General features: G+C 32.9%; 1 protein-coding gene across 8 annotated transcripts in view; it reads right to left on the bottom strand.

Annotated features, from left to right (window-relative positions):
- The window catches only part of VPS13B (vacuolar protein sorting 13 homolog B), an 870,718-nt gene that overhangs the window by 408,948 nt on the left and 446,536 nt on the right, over nucleotides 1-15,234 (bottom strand). For all 8 annotated transcript variants that reach the window (XR_005240849.2, XM_037999868.2, XM_073018246.1 and 5 more), the window contains exon 25: nucleotides 4,231-4,434. Coding sequence is in view for 7 of the 8 variants with exons in the window: in XM_037999868.2 (XP_037855796.2) it covers nucleotides 4,231-4,434 (204 nt within the window). In the remaining variant the exon portion in view is untranslated. The remainder of the gene's footprint in view (nucleotides 1-4,230; nucleotides 4,435-15,234) is intronic.

Raw genomic sequence — 15,234 nt, 5'->3', positions numbered from 1 at the left:
TAAAAAGACTATAAAGGAATTATTTTTAAATGTTAAGAAATAAAAGAATGAACAATATGAAGGGGAGACTATATATATATACTTTTTTGTTTGTTTGTTTTAATCTATTCAAAAGACTTTATGCCTCTTTGAACATAGCATTCCTGGAAAGATCTAGAAGTCCTTCTCTCCTCCTGGTAACCATTGTCCTGATAATCTTTTGATTATAAGAATATTTTCTATTAGCCACACGATCATGTCAACAACAGAACTACCTGTATACGGATTTAAATTAACAATATATGTGTTGTGGATAGTTATAGCAGTACTTCCCAACCTTCTTCATATAATTGCATATGTAGGAAATGTTATTTGTATCTGTGGTAAGCAGAAAAATCTCCACAGCATTGAAAGCTTCATTCACCCTGGACCCACCCAAAGACTCTAAAGGCCAAGGTAATCCATGTCTCAGCATAGCTGTGACACATCTCATGGTGTTTCAGCGCACTGGTTAGCAAGCTCTGAGTTGTAATTACTCTTTCATAAATACGTTCTTAATATTTTTATTGCCTTATTAATACGGTGTTAGTGAATTTAGGTAACATGGTTACACTGAAATAATTTTATAATTATAGCTCCTTCCTCCCTTGTTATAACAAAATGATATAACAAATAACAGCATAGGGCTACTATGGTACAGCATTTGATTAGTGTGGCAGAATCTTCTTCTGCCCAGGGCTAAGGAGAAAATTAAAAGTTAAATTGAAATGACAAAATTAGCTAACCCTAATAGGGTTTCAAAAATCTGTTAACGAGTTACACGAAGCATATTGCGGACTGACAACTTGCCTGCTCTGTTGTGAGTAAATCCTAGTGTTGTTCGTGACTTTACAAGAGCTGGAAACATAAAATGAAGACTCACTAAATTGAAAATGTTTAAACGGTACCGTGTATATAGAAATTTGCCTATACTCACGGCCTAATGCAAAAATCTTATGAAGGAGATTTGTATTAGCTTTCCCTTTTGGACTACTCACTAAACTAAGTACTTTACAAGCATTATCTCTGGGTTTTTTGTTTGTTTGTTTGTTTTTTGTTTTTTTGAGACAGGACAGAGTCTTACTCTGTCACTCAAATGGTTATGATATGATGATCAATTTTAAGGCATTGATCTAACTTTACCTTGCAACCTATAAGGAGGTGTCTGTCTATTGAATATTTCATGTTTAATTTCTATTCTTGCTCTCAAAAAATATTTATAGGTAGATTGAGATTAACTATGTATGCATCTGGGTTTAAATTGACCTCTTTCAAAATTAGCCAATAAATGATAACGTAAGAAAATATAGTCATTGTTTTCATTCAGTAGCGAATAGTGAATAACCATCTTCATAATAGTGAATAACCATCTTCATAAAAATCGTCCTGCCCTTTATGAAAAACAAATCAGCTAAATTATTTTAAGGTACTTCTCAGCAAACAATCTTCCCAAGTGGATTTCAAATGGATATTGGACTAGTAGTAATTACCTCTTTTCTGGACCACACTATATAAATAAGAGAAGAGGGTGTATTTTGAAAACATGTGCCACTTTCCCATCCACCTTCCCCCAGAACTCCATTTCTATGAGCTGCTTTACATGGTCTTTTTTGAATATTAATTTATGAATCTTTTGCATTAAAATTTTATCATTTTCAGATCTTTCAAATCTGATACAGATCAGATTAAATCTATAGATAGTAAAAAACTAACAAATCTACTATAAGCATTTTCATTACTTGTCTTTATAACTCAATCAGAAAAAATCCTCAACTTTCTAATTTGAAATTAATTTCAGTCATATAAGGGTATTATTAAAATCAGAATTTACTTTTTTATAAGCAATTTAGCAAAATTTTCCGCTTAACTTCTTCACTTTGGTTGGTGAAGATACTATTCTTTTAGTATGTATTATTATACATCTACTAAAACAAAATTGTTACTCATGTCTTACTCATTTTTAACCATCTCAAGTGTTATTTTCTCTACAAAATAGCCACAGACCTCTTAGAATGAATTTATTAATCCTTCCTCTATAAATGTAGGGCGTGTTTATTTTTATTACATCTCACATCAGGGTCACCATGTCCTTTTGCATTGTTTGTACACTGTACAGTCCTAGAGTGTATGATTCAAACTATACCTTGTATGAATGGCAGTCTCTAGATGTATGACCAAAAGCTGTCACCATTTCATGTGAGCCCTATCTTTCCTGGACTTGAAATATCTTTTAAATGCTTCTTTCAAAAAAACACATTTCCAAAAGAGTTGAGTGAGCACTCCAAAATGGATGTCATGTTCCTCTAGACATTCCTGTAAACACAGTACTTAGAAAACAACTGTTTAATGGAACATTCTCCTTTCAGCCACTAAAATGTCTCTAAGATTTAACTATATTTATCAGCTTCATTTGTACTATCTTTGTCTAGCAACTGATTACCTTAAACTTTGATTACTCTAGCAAAGGATTTCACAAAACGTATTTTGTAAAGCGTTAATAGGCAAACTGAGAAAGATGAGCTTTTGGTTAAATAAGTTTGGAAACTGCTGTATTCAACAGCTTTTTTACTGAAGGAATTCTAAAAGATTTTGTATGCTAATAACATTGGAAATCTTCAAGAAAGAATTCATTGCTTTTACTCTAGAAAGGATACGTCCCATTAACTCGATATGGACTCATTTCTAGACTTCCTATCTCTTCCTCATTTGGGAAGAAAAAAGAAAAAAGAGAAAGAATAATCTTATCACCTGGGTTATTGTGATTCTTAAGATTTGGAATGGGCAAGATAGCAAAGTTGCTTGTACAGGGGGTTAAATAGATGTACTCTAAAGTGTTAAATGCCTTATAGCAGCTGAAATTTGCCCTTTAAACTGAGTTTGTTTGCTTTTACTGATTTGTAAGATGAAAGAAATTAACATCCCCTTTACTTGATTCTTATCGCATTCTGTATTTTGCCAATAGCTTTATTTCCAGAGGAAATGGTGTCTTTATGCAGAAACAAAAAAACATAACTTCTACCTCCATCTACTATAGAACAGTAGTTCTCGATGGAGAAAGTTCTGTCCTCTAAGCAATGTTTTGGAAATGAATGGGGGTATTTTTCGTTGACTCAATGTTTGTGTATCATTATTGGCATTTAAGGGTTAGGAGTTAGGGGTTCAAGAGATCCTGTGTAGAATAGGGCAGTCCTGAAAAATGAAGGCTGTCTCATATATATTCATATAGGTGAAAACCCTGTTTATAAAGTGTTTTAAATCTAAACATATTTTTCTTCATTTTTGCATGATTTTAATATACATTAGATATTCCAAAATTCAACTACTATAATGAAAGATTGAACTATGTTTTGTTTGAAACTTTACCAAGAGTTTGTCACTAGTTTAGAAAATCATGTCACCAACAGCAATACCACTTGTGGTGTTAAATATACACTTGTACGAGTCTATTTACAGCCATCATATTCACAGTAATTGCACGTGACTATTCCATTATGTCTTCTAATATAGTCATGCCCAGACATTTACATATTGAAGTACATATTACTATATATTAATTACTTTCCTTTTATTTATGCTTTACAGTTGAAGACATTATATATTTTTGAAATTATATGTATATGTAAGTTACATTAATTTTCATTTTCATTTCTGGTTATGTTTTTTATTTTCATTTCAGGATGGTAAAGGAAGCATTATAAAATATTTCTTATACAAAAGAGGTACTGGCATGCTAGGTTAGGATGTTAAAAAGAAAAAGAAAAGCTTTTACGATTGGGAGGAGGAGGAGAGGGCACTGGGTCTGATAGGGTCGAAAACCACTAATCTAAACCAGGTGACTAGATAATAATAGTCACCTGGTTCAAAAAAGGTGTAGAGGAACAGAGGTAGGGAGAGGGGAAGCATGAGTCTCTTTTTCACTCAGTTTCTACATTTCCATACTTCTGAGGAAACATACCTTTACTGTGTCTCAGTTTTCACCACTTCACAGAGCCGGCACTATTCTGAACTACCCCAGAAGCTGCTGAAAGTGATTTTTTAAAAAATTCTTGTACCTAAAAGGAATATACAGTCACTGCTGCCACAACTCCTCTTGAACCTTCAGAATCTATCAGTTTTCAAAGTAGTGAGGTTATCTTTATTTTAAACCATGATCTGGAAATCTGTGTTATATATTAACCTTCATTTTGTAACAGGATTTTCAAAAACACTTACCTCAGTAGTAGTCCCAATGTCAGCAGATGGGCTGCATGTGCTGGTATCTGGAGGAGCCGTGCCTATACTGCTTCTAACTGGAGAAGTAGGAACAGGCCCTGCCATGGTCTCTGGAGAGGTTGTAGATAGGTTGAGATTGCCTCTCTTCTGAATCTTATTCCAGACCTTATTCATGGTATCAGTTAGTTCATAGAAAAGCTGGACCTGAGAGCATAAGAAAAAAAGAAGAGAAAACAAGTCTTTCAATTTCCAGTTTCAAACCACTAAAATAATAATATGAGAAAATTATTCCAGAGAAATAAAATTTATAAAACAAAACTCTACCAATGCATCACCGATCACTATTAACTTACACTTGAAATTTGCTTCACACTCACATGATGATATTTGATAATCAACCTAGCATTCCCGTGGATTAAAACCACAGTAATGTAAGCACAGCTGATTAGCAAACAGTAGACTTATTTCAATATATGAATAATAGAACACATATAAATAAATGCCTCTCGACCAGAGGACAGAATCAAAATTTTAAAAAACAGGCATTCTAGTAAATGTAATTATTTAATGTAATACAAAATAGCTACCATCCTTATTTCTAAATAATTTCTACATCTAAATTTTCTCTGTGTTTCCCAGTAATAAATCTGAAACTGGATTTCTTGTCCCACAAAACAATTGAAAAAGAATGATATAACATCAAATAGTAAAAGGCAAATGTTACATATGAGACTTTTTTTTATAGATTAAGAACATATCCAACTTACTATTCCCAAAGGATATGTCATTCCAATATTCAGAGAAAAAACTGTTTAACTTGCACATTGTTTGACTGAGTCCTAAGATATTTACACAAGATTTCATAAATAAGCATTAATCATGAAATCTGTATGACAATGTAGTGCCATATACTGTATAAAACAAGCCCAGGAAGAAAAAACGCAAACACAATATATAAGCAAATCCACAGCTGGACACCATATTCTGCTTGCCATTTAAAAAAAGTGAAATTCTCATATTTATAAAAAGTTTCAGCCCCAGGACACATCCAGATGATGAAGCTAGCTTCTTATGTGGGCAGAACAGATGCATAAAAACACTATTGTCAATCCTCATTTGATATAAAACAGCACTTGGGTGTACAATTTTCTCCTGTTTTTTTGTGTAATGAAGTTTCAAATTTCAGGTTATAGCTATTTTTGTTTAAAAGTAATCTAGCAGCTGAAAATCTGATTAAAAAGTTCTTTAAAAAATATTTGTTCAAATTCTTCTGTCCATAATTATGAATGTTTCTCTCTACAGAGAAACAACTTTGTTGCAAATCAGTTTTTAAAAATATTATTTTGCTTTTTCTTAAATAATTAGAACGGATAAAGACAGCACAAACAACAACAACAAAAAGCCAAAACAGGTTATAAGTATTTCTAAGGGTATTTATTTAAGAGAAATGATGCTGCTTTTATTGTCACTACTTCTGATTCCTTTAAGTGTTAGCAGTAAAATACTGTGCCTGAATAGCAACGAGTACACTGTGTGTTTAAACTGCCATGCAAACCATGACATAAACTTTAAATGTATTTTTATTTTCAAAGAAGAAAGTTGCTAACAGAACTCACACTTTCCAAATTTGGAGGTTTAAAGAAATAAGGCAAAAACATCTAGGATAAATGTTCAACTTTTATCCTTCAAGTTGTGCTAAAACACTATGCCAAGTAGAGCCACAATGAACTTCCACTTCCCATCTTTAGAATGTCTAAAATTAAAAAGCCTAACTATATCAAGTATTAGCAAGGACGTACAGCAACTAACGCTCTCGTTTTCTGTTGGTAGGAATGTAAAATTTAGAATACAATTTGACAGTTTTTGAAAAGAGCATATAGCTACCGTATATGATCCAGCAATTTCACTCCTAAGTAGTTTCCTAAGAAAAATGAAGCCTATGTCCACACAAAGTTGTGTACACAAATGTTCATGGCAGCATTATTTGTAATAGGCAAAAATTGGAAAAAATCCCAAATGTACATTGATAGGTAGTGAACAAACTGAAGTACATTCACATGACAGGATGCTGTTTAGCCATAAAAAGAAACTATTGACACATGCAACAACGTGAATTAATCTCAAAATAATTATGCAGAATGAAAGAAGCTAGGATAAGAAAAACATGGTATGAATCAATTTATAGAGAATCCTAGAAAACAAAAATTAGTCTATAATGACAGAATCAGTGGTAGCTGTAATGGGGAGGAATGGGAGAGAGGACTACATAAGAACATAAAGAAACTTTTGAAGATGTTAGATTGTGGGCATAGTTTCATGTGTGTATGTACGCCAAATCTTAACAAATTAGATAATTTAAACATGCAGTTTATTGTATACTAAGTATACCTCAATAAAACATTTTTTAAAAATCTCTAAAAAATAAATACCATGTGAGGTGGCTTTATGTGAGTTCTGTATGAAGGTGACTTAATATCAACAATGTCTTGCGTATTGAATGCTGACCGAATAAAAATATGTAATGTTATTTTTAAAAAATTTATTCACACACATTTTTTCATTTAATCTATAGCTGTTCAGAAAAAAAGATTCAATTTCACTGGAGAGGCTGAGAAAGGCCTCAAGAAGATATATTCCTGAAAGAGAGACAGGATTTAAATGAGTACAAAAAGTCATTCTACTCAGAAGCACAGAATGAACAAAAGCCAAGTGCAAGGGATGATCAAGACAAGATACAGGGCTGATGAAGAGTCCCTAGGTGGCTATAGAGGAAACGACCAGGAGTATCAGGAGACAGTGTCAAAACAGAATCACTAAAGGCAGAGAGGAAGAAGAAAAACCATGGATATACAATGCCAACGGAAATCAAGGAGAAACAGAATTTCACCAATCAATTTAGTGATCTGTGTTGAACAATGCAGAGCTCTAAGTTAATACAATCTTAGAAAAACTATTTCATTTGGTATGTAGGTTGTTACCATTAAAACTCAGTTTTAAAAAGTTTTTTTTTTTTTTAACACAAAAACAACTTTTCACATAAAAGATTACAGTTTAATTGTCCAGTTTAATTTTGTTTAAAAGTTAAAACAAAAATCAAGAGCTCAGGCCAGGCATGGTGGCTCATGCCTGTAATCCCAGCATTTTGGGAGGCCGAGGCGGGAGGATCACCTGAGGTCAGGAGTTCAAGAGCAGCCTGGGCAACATGGTGAAACCCTGTCTGTACTAAAAATTCAAAACATTAGCTGGGTGTGGTAGTGGGTGCCTGTAATCCTAGCTACTTGGGAGGCTGAGGCAGGAGAATTGCTTGAACCCGCAAAGTGGAGGTTGCAGTGAGCCGAGACCACACCATTAAACGCCAGCCTGGGCAACAAAAACGAAACTCTGTCTCAAAAAAAAAAAAAAAAAAAAAAAAAAATCAAGAGCTCAGAGAAATTAAAAATGGATGAGTGGTGCAAGGATACAAACCCAGTTTTGTCTGAACTCAAAGCCTATGTTCTTATATAGCAATGCCAAATTCCATTCCCTTGGTAAAAATTGATCAACATAAGAGCAATAAAAACAATAAATAAATGAATAGAAAACTGGCATAAATCTGTTATTTCTCTAGTTCCACATACTTATAGACCCCAAAATGCTAAGACAGTGTTGTATTCCTGTGAATGCCTGTAAGAAAACAATGTATCAGTTTGCTGGCCAAAGGTAAACAGAAGTTTTATCACGTTAAAAAAAAAAAAAAAAAAAGGATTCTACGGGCTTTTTTTTTCTTTTTTTTCTTTTTCTTTTTCTTTTAAACAAAGTCAAGGTTTTGTTATGTTGCTCAAGTGGTCTCAAACTCCTGATCTCAAGTGATCCTCCCATCTTAGCCTACCAAGTCGCTGGGATTACAGGATAGGCTCATTTAACTTTGGAATAAACATAGTATTTAGAGTCTGAGATACTAGTGACTAAAGAGATTAAAGGAAACAGGGTAACTTTGGTCACATAGTTAAGATGAAGGGAAGGGATAACAGAAATCTCTTCCAGTCACTAAAGCACCAAATATTCAACCAAGATAAATATACAGTGTCTAAGAACACTAAATGGCAATGAAAGTTCCAGGACTAACAGACAGACAGCAATGTTTGATACAATAATAAATTTGCTCTCAGCCTACCTTACATACATAGCCTTCCCTATTTTTAAAGTACACTAACTACATGAGGGTTCTGTATCTAGGCAACAATGAAACAAATTCAATAGTGTACAAGGGTCACAATTCTGATGTCATCCTAATGCACAAGCCAAAGAAAGGTATTTAAGTAGGAATTATTTCCACAAAATGTAATCAAGAAGCATACACACTGGCTACAATCAAAATCCCACAAACCTGACCATATACCTCAGTATGCAAACTATACAATATTCTGAGAATAGACTCACAGCTTTTAGCCCAATGGTATAAAAAGGACAAGAAGTATTCATTTACACTTCATCCTTACAACAAATCTATTTTAAAAACAAAAAGCAAACAACAAAAACAGATGGATTAATGAGAAAGCACAAGAAAGAAATTTTGAGCCATTAATTTTGAAAGAAAAAACAGTAAGACATTTTAGGATTCTATGGTCATGTGTATATCTGCGCTCATTTTAGGGGTCCATGATACTCCTTTTAAGACAGGATACCCAGAAAATAAAAAGGAATATATAGGTATCTTTGACTATGAAAGATTAAACATTTCTGGCAAAAGATGTCAAAAAGTTTAAAGGCAAATCAACTGCATTACAGTTATAGGGTTTGTATTTATAGAATCTAAAGAAATCTTTTACAAATTGCTAAGAAAAATGAATTTAATAGAAGACTGGCTAAATTATATGAATTAACAAATCACAAAAGAGCAAATTCACTGGACAATAAACATGTGAAAAAATGCTCAATCTTATTAGTAATTAGGAAAATATGAATTAATGTAAACTGTCAATTCACGAATGAGCAAATTCAATGGCCAATAAACATTTGAAGAGATGCACAGCCATCTGGTGTCATTTCCTTTTAGCATGAAAAATGTTCTTTAGTACATCCTGTATGCAGTTCCTAATGGTGAGTCTTTTCTCTGAAAATGTTTTTCTTTAGTTTTCATTTATAAAAGTTATTTTTTGCTTAATTAATAACTTCTAAATTGACTGAGACCTTTTATTTTTTTATTTCCCTAAAGATGTTCTTCTGGCCTTCATGGTTTCTTATGAGAAATAAGCAGTTAATCAAATCTTGGTTCCCCTGAACGTAAGGTATTATACATGTATTTCTTGTGATACTTTCAATATTTGTTGTTTACTTGTGGCTTTCAACAGCTGGATTATGAGGTATGTAGATATCACATTCTTTGCGTGTTTGTTTTATTCATCTTCATGTCTGCCTTACACGTAGTGCTCGGTAAGAATTTGCTTACTGCATATGGCAAAAAAAAAAATCAAGCCATCCTTCGGAGTTCTGAAAGCATCCAAAGAGAGTCTGGAAGCATAAGCTAAAGCAATCACTCACAACAAAGAGGTTTATTTAGAGACTCATGTTTTGTCATTAAAATTTAGGTTAATCTGTCACTTGAAGATATCAAAGAGTATTAATCCCTCACCAAATCTTTTAATTTATATAGATTCTTCAGTGCTGTTATTTTGTGGTTTCACATCTCTTCAGGAATGTTGCTACATTTCACCAGGGATGTTCATACCAATTTGTAAAGAGGGTCTCACGTTTTAATCAAAGTCAGTCTACACTAACAAAATGATATTCATATAACATTTCAGTGTTTACAAAATATTTTCATAAATATTTCAGACTTCCCAACAACCTTGTGATCAACTTTGGTTACATAACGTGGTGACAATTTGACACAATTTTGTTTATGAGGATTTATTGAGTAACTCCAAGGATTTTATGAGATTTATAAAGTAGAATTACATAAAGAGATAAGAATTATTACATTTTGGGTAAAAATGAACTCTCAGTACACAAGGTTCATTTAGCCTTGGAGTAATTCTAGAAAAAAGGTCCTTGGTATCAGGAGAACAGGAGAAAGGAGGCACTGGGAGCCAGGTGGCCCTGGAAGCCAGATAACTGAAGAAAGAACAACAGGGAAGGAGCAGACATAGGAAGGAAATACAAGGCCAAACACAAGCCCCATCTAGCTGATGACTTTGCTTAGAGCTGGTTTGTATTTAAACAACAAAATCTGAGCTCAGCTCCAAACAAAGTGGATATCTAGAGAATATACCCAGTACTCTAGTTTTGAGCCAAAGTATTAGATTTACTAACACCATAAAAACCACAAAACTATTAAGTATCTTAAAGTAAATTTTAAAAATATGAATAATAGTGGAGTCTAAGAATTTTTTGTGTGTTAGCTAGGATAGCTATGGATAACTAGAACGTGTGGAGTAGGACTATCCTCTCACAGCTACAATGATCTTTTTTCCTAAGTTATAAGGACTTTGGTAGACAACTCCAAGTAGCACGGGGCTGTCTATTGTATGTAGCTTTAGAGAGAGACTGAGCTACCACTAACTATAAACTCTGACTTTAGAAAAACAACACTTCTATATCTTCCAAAAATATCATCATATCCCTTTGTAATAGGTCCTCTTCCTGTCACCCTCTCTTCCTTCTCTCTTCCTGTCCTGCTTTCAGGCAACAAGTAACCTACTTTTTATCACTATATATTAATAGTAATCTGCATATTTTGACATTTTATGTAAATGGAATTATACAGTAAGTACTCTTTTTCCACCTGGCTTCCTTCAGTCAGTAAAATGATTACAAGATTCATCAATGATCTTGCATTTTATCAATAATTCAGCCCTTTAATGGCTGACTAGTATTACCTCGGTATGAGTAGGCCATAATTTTTTTACTAATTCACCTGATGATAAACATCTGAGCTGTGCCCCGTTTGAGGCTATACAAATAAAGCTGCTATATACATCTGTGTAAAAGACCTTTTGTGGACATACATTTTTGTTTCTCAGAGGAAATATATAGGGAGAAATGATTGGGTTGTATGCTAAATGCGTGCCGAACTTTTTCAGAAATTGCCAAGGGGTTTCCAATGTTGTTACATCATTTTTACATTCTCACAAGCAGTGTATGATGAGTTCCAGTTGGTCCACATATTGAGTCTATCATTTATTTAAGCCAATCTAATAGGTGTGTATTTCTATTTCTTCATGATGTTTTTACCCCTGATAATGATACTGGGCATGTTTTCATATGCTTATTGACTATTCAAATAAATATTTTGTGAAGTATGTGTTCAAGTCTTTTCCCTATTATCTGTCTTTATGTTTATCATTTATTGTTCATCTTCATGTTATTGAGTAGAATTTTTAGGCCAGGCGCAGCGGCTCACGCCTGTAATCCCAGCACTTTGGGAAGCCGAAGCAGGTGGATCGCTTGAAGTCGGGAGTTTGATACCAGCCTGGTCAACATGGTGAAACCCTGTCTCTACAAAAATACAAAAATTAGCCAGGCCTGGTGGCACACACCTGTGATCCCAGCTACTCAGGAGGCTAAGGCAGGAGAATCACTTGAACCCGGGAGGAGGAGGTTGCAGTGAGCTGAGATCGCATCACTGCACTCCACCCTGGGCAACAGAGGGAGACTCTGTCAGAAAGAAAAGAAAAAGAAAAAGAAAAAAAGAGAAGAGAAGAGAAGAGAAGAGAAGAGAAGAGAAGAGAAAAACAAAAAGAAAAAGAATATTTAAATATTTTGGATAACAGTCCATTGTTTGAAAAATGTCTTGTAAATACCTTCTCCAAATGCCTGGCTTTCTGCTATCTCAATGTGTCCTTCAAAAATTATTGTTTTTAAACTTGATTATGCCCAATATCAAGATGAATAAGCCATCAACGATTTGAGTCTTCCAAACTATAAGCAGATATGTCTATTTACTTCTTTTAGGCGTTAAGTTTTCTCAGCAATGCTTTATGGTTTTCAGGATAGAGGTCTTAGATATCTTTTGTTAGATTTATACATTTATGTTTCTTGGATTTAGTAAAGAGTGAAATTGATTTCATTCCATTTTCCAGTTGTTTGCTGCTAGTACATAAAAATACAATCAGTTTTAATACATTAACTTTGCCTCATGAAAGCTTGGTGAGTTTTGTTAGTTTTAGTAACAGTTTATTAGACTCCTTTGGGGTTTTCTACAAAATATGTTATATGTAAACAGTTTTACTTCTTCATTTCTTATCTTTATATCTTTTATTAATTTTTCTTGGTTTATTGTAATGGTTAGGAACTCTAATATGATACAGAATAGAGGTGAAAGCAGAAATCCTGGGTTTTTTCCTGATCTCAGTGGGAAACAATTCAATATTTTACTATTATGTATGATATTTACCATTGTTTTCCCTTATATGATCTCTATAAGTTTGAGAATGTTACCTCCTACTTGTAATTTGCTGAGACTTTTCATCATGAATGCATGTTGAATTCTGTCAAACGTCTCACCTGAATTTATTGAGATGATCGTATGATTTTTCTCCTTTGTTTTGTTATTATGGTAAATTATATTGAATGACTTCTGAATGTTAAACCAAACTTGCATTTTTAAGATAACTCCTAGTTGGCCGTTATATATTATGCTTTTTAGATATTGTTATCTTTGATTTGTTAACATTTGGTTAAGAATTTATATATCAATTTCATGAGGGATATTAATACCTAATTTCCTTCTGTTGTAAAATCTTTTTGAAGTTTTGTTATTAGAGTTATGCTACCTCCATAAAACCAGTTGGGCAGGGATGCTTCAGCCTTTATTTCGGGGAAAACATTTGTGTAACATTTATGTTATTTTTTCCACAATATTTTATAGAATTCATCCATCTAGATTGGAAGTTTTCTCCATGGGAAAGTTTTTGACATCACATTCAATTTTGTTAAAAGATATAGAGCTATTTGGATTTGCTCTTTTCTTCTTGTGTCAACTTTGACAGAATTCTTTTCCAATGAAAATTTCCATTTCATGTAAGTTGTTGCATTTGTTGGCATAAAGTTGTCCATTATTCTTTTATTACGCTTTTAATGTTATCAATTCTCCTTTATTCATGATATTAGTAGTTTGCATTTTTTCCTCCCTCTCTATTATTTCAGTACAGCTACGGAACTGTCAATTTTGTTGATCTTTTAAAAGAACCAGTTCACAGTTTTAATTTTCTATTTCTTGCTCATTTTTGTTAACTGTTCCATTCATCTCTGCTCATATCTTTGTTATTTTCTTCTTTTAACTTACTTGAGGTATCTCTTGTTCTTTTCTTAGCTTTCTAAAGTTGAACCTTAAATGGCTGATTTAAGATCTTCCTTCCTTTCTAATTATGTCTTTAAAGTTATATTTCCCTCTAAACACTGCCTTAGCTTATCCAGGTTTTTTAGTGTCATTCAATATTTTCTAATTTCCCAAATAATTTTGTCTTTGTTCCACAAATTATTTAGAAGCATGTTGTTTAATGTCCACATATTTAAAGTTTTTCTAGCTATTTTATTATTATTAATTTCTAATTTGACTGAGGTCAAATAATACTTTCATGTGATTTTAATCCTCTTAAAAATGAGACCATGTACACCTGTAAAAAAGTGCATCCTACGATTATTGGATATACAGTTTTATAAATGCCAATTAGATCAAGGTGAGTTCATAGTATTTTCATATCTTCTAGATCTTCAATTATTTATTTTTAATCCAGTTGTTTTATCCACTGCTGAAACAGGTGTTATAAAAATTTCTTACTATGATTCCAGAATTATCTTTTCCCTTCATTCTGTTAATTTTTGTTTCATTTCACTCTATCTATGGTAACACGCTTTTTATTTATTTTATCTAAGATTAAAATAAGTAAGTCCAGTCTTCTTACGCTGACTGTTTGTATGGTGTATCTTTTACTATGCATCTATTTATAATCTGTTTCTTTATATTCAAGTAAAATATAATCTTAGGAATTATACAGTAGCATCTTGCTTTACTTCCAACTACAGATCTTTGCCTTTTACTTGGAGTGTTTTGAGTGATAATTTGTTAACTTTCTCTGTAAAGGGCCAGAGAGTAAATATTCTAGGCTTTGTGGGCCATACTGCTCTTTTATTCAATTCTGCAGGTATAGCATGGCAGAAACCATAGACAATATGTAAAAAATGAGTGTGGCCAAATTTGGCTTATGGGTATTAGTTTGCAGATTCCTAATTGAGACCATAAATATTTCATGTAATTATTAATGTATTTGGCTTAGCTCTATTATTTTATTTTTTGTACTGTTTTACCCTCCATTTTTTGTTCCTTTGTTACTTTTTCCCAACTTCTTTTGGCTTCTTTGAATATTTTTTAGTACTTAATTTTAATTCCTCATTGGCTTTTTGGCTTTATCCTTTTGTATTTTTGCATTTTCTTATTACTTGGGCTAAGAGAGTAAAACATATGCACCTAATCTTTCCGTCTACTTAAGAGTTTATATTGTACCACTTCATATGATATGTAGAAACTTGGCAACCATAGATCCTTTTACTCCATCTTCCTCTAGCCTTAATGCTATAGTTGTCTTATATGTTACATCTACATACACTGAAAAAACCAGCAGACAATGTTATGCTTTTCGCTTTCAAGCGTCATACATATTTTTAAACAGGTTTTTAAAATTATTTACCCAGCCATTTACCCTTTCTGTTGGTTTTCCTTCACTCCTGAAGATCTAATTTTACATCTAGTATCATTTTCCTTTACCCTGAAGAATTTCCTTTAGCATTTCTTGTAGAATAGAGCAGCTGGTGACAAACTTTCTTAGCTTTCCTTCATCTAAAGATGGGTTTATTTCTCTTTCATTTCTGTGGTGTATCTTCACTAGGTTAACAGTTCTTTTATGTTAGCACTTCCAAAATATTGTTCCAATGTCTTCCGTCTCTTATGATTTTTAATAAGAAATCTATTCTCATTCAAATGATTGTTTGCTTATATGAAATGTGTCTTTTCCTGTAACTGCTATC

Source organism: Chlorocebus sabaeus, chromosome 8, assembly GCF_047675955.1.
Source record: "Chlorocebus sabaeus isolate Y175 chromosome 8, mChlSab1.0.hap1, whole genome shotgun sequence".
Taxonomy (NCBI): domain Eukaryota; kingdom Metazoa; phylum Chordata; class Mammalia; order Primates; family Cercopithecidae; genus Chlorocebus; species Chlorocebus sabaeus.
The sequence above is the reverse complement of the archived record's forward strand: the minus strand, read 5'-3'. Positions and strand labels throughout refer to the sequence as shown.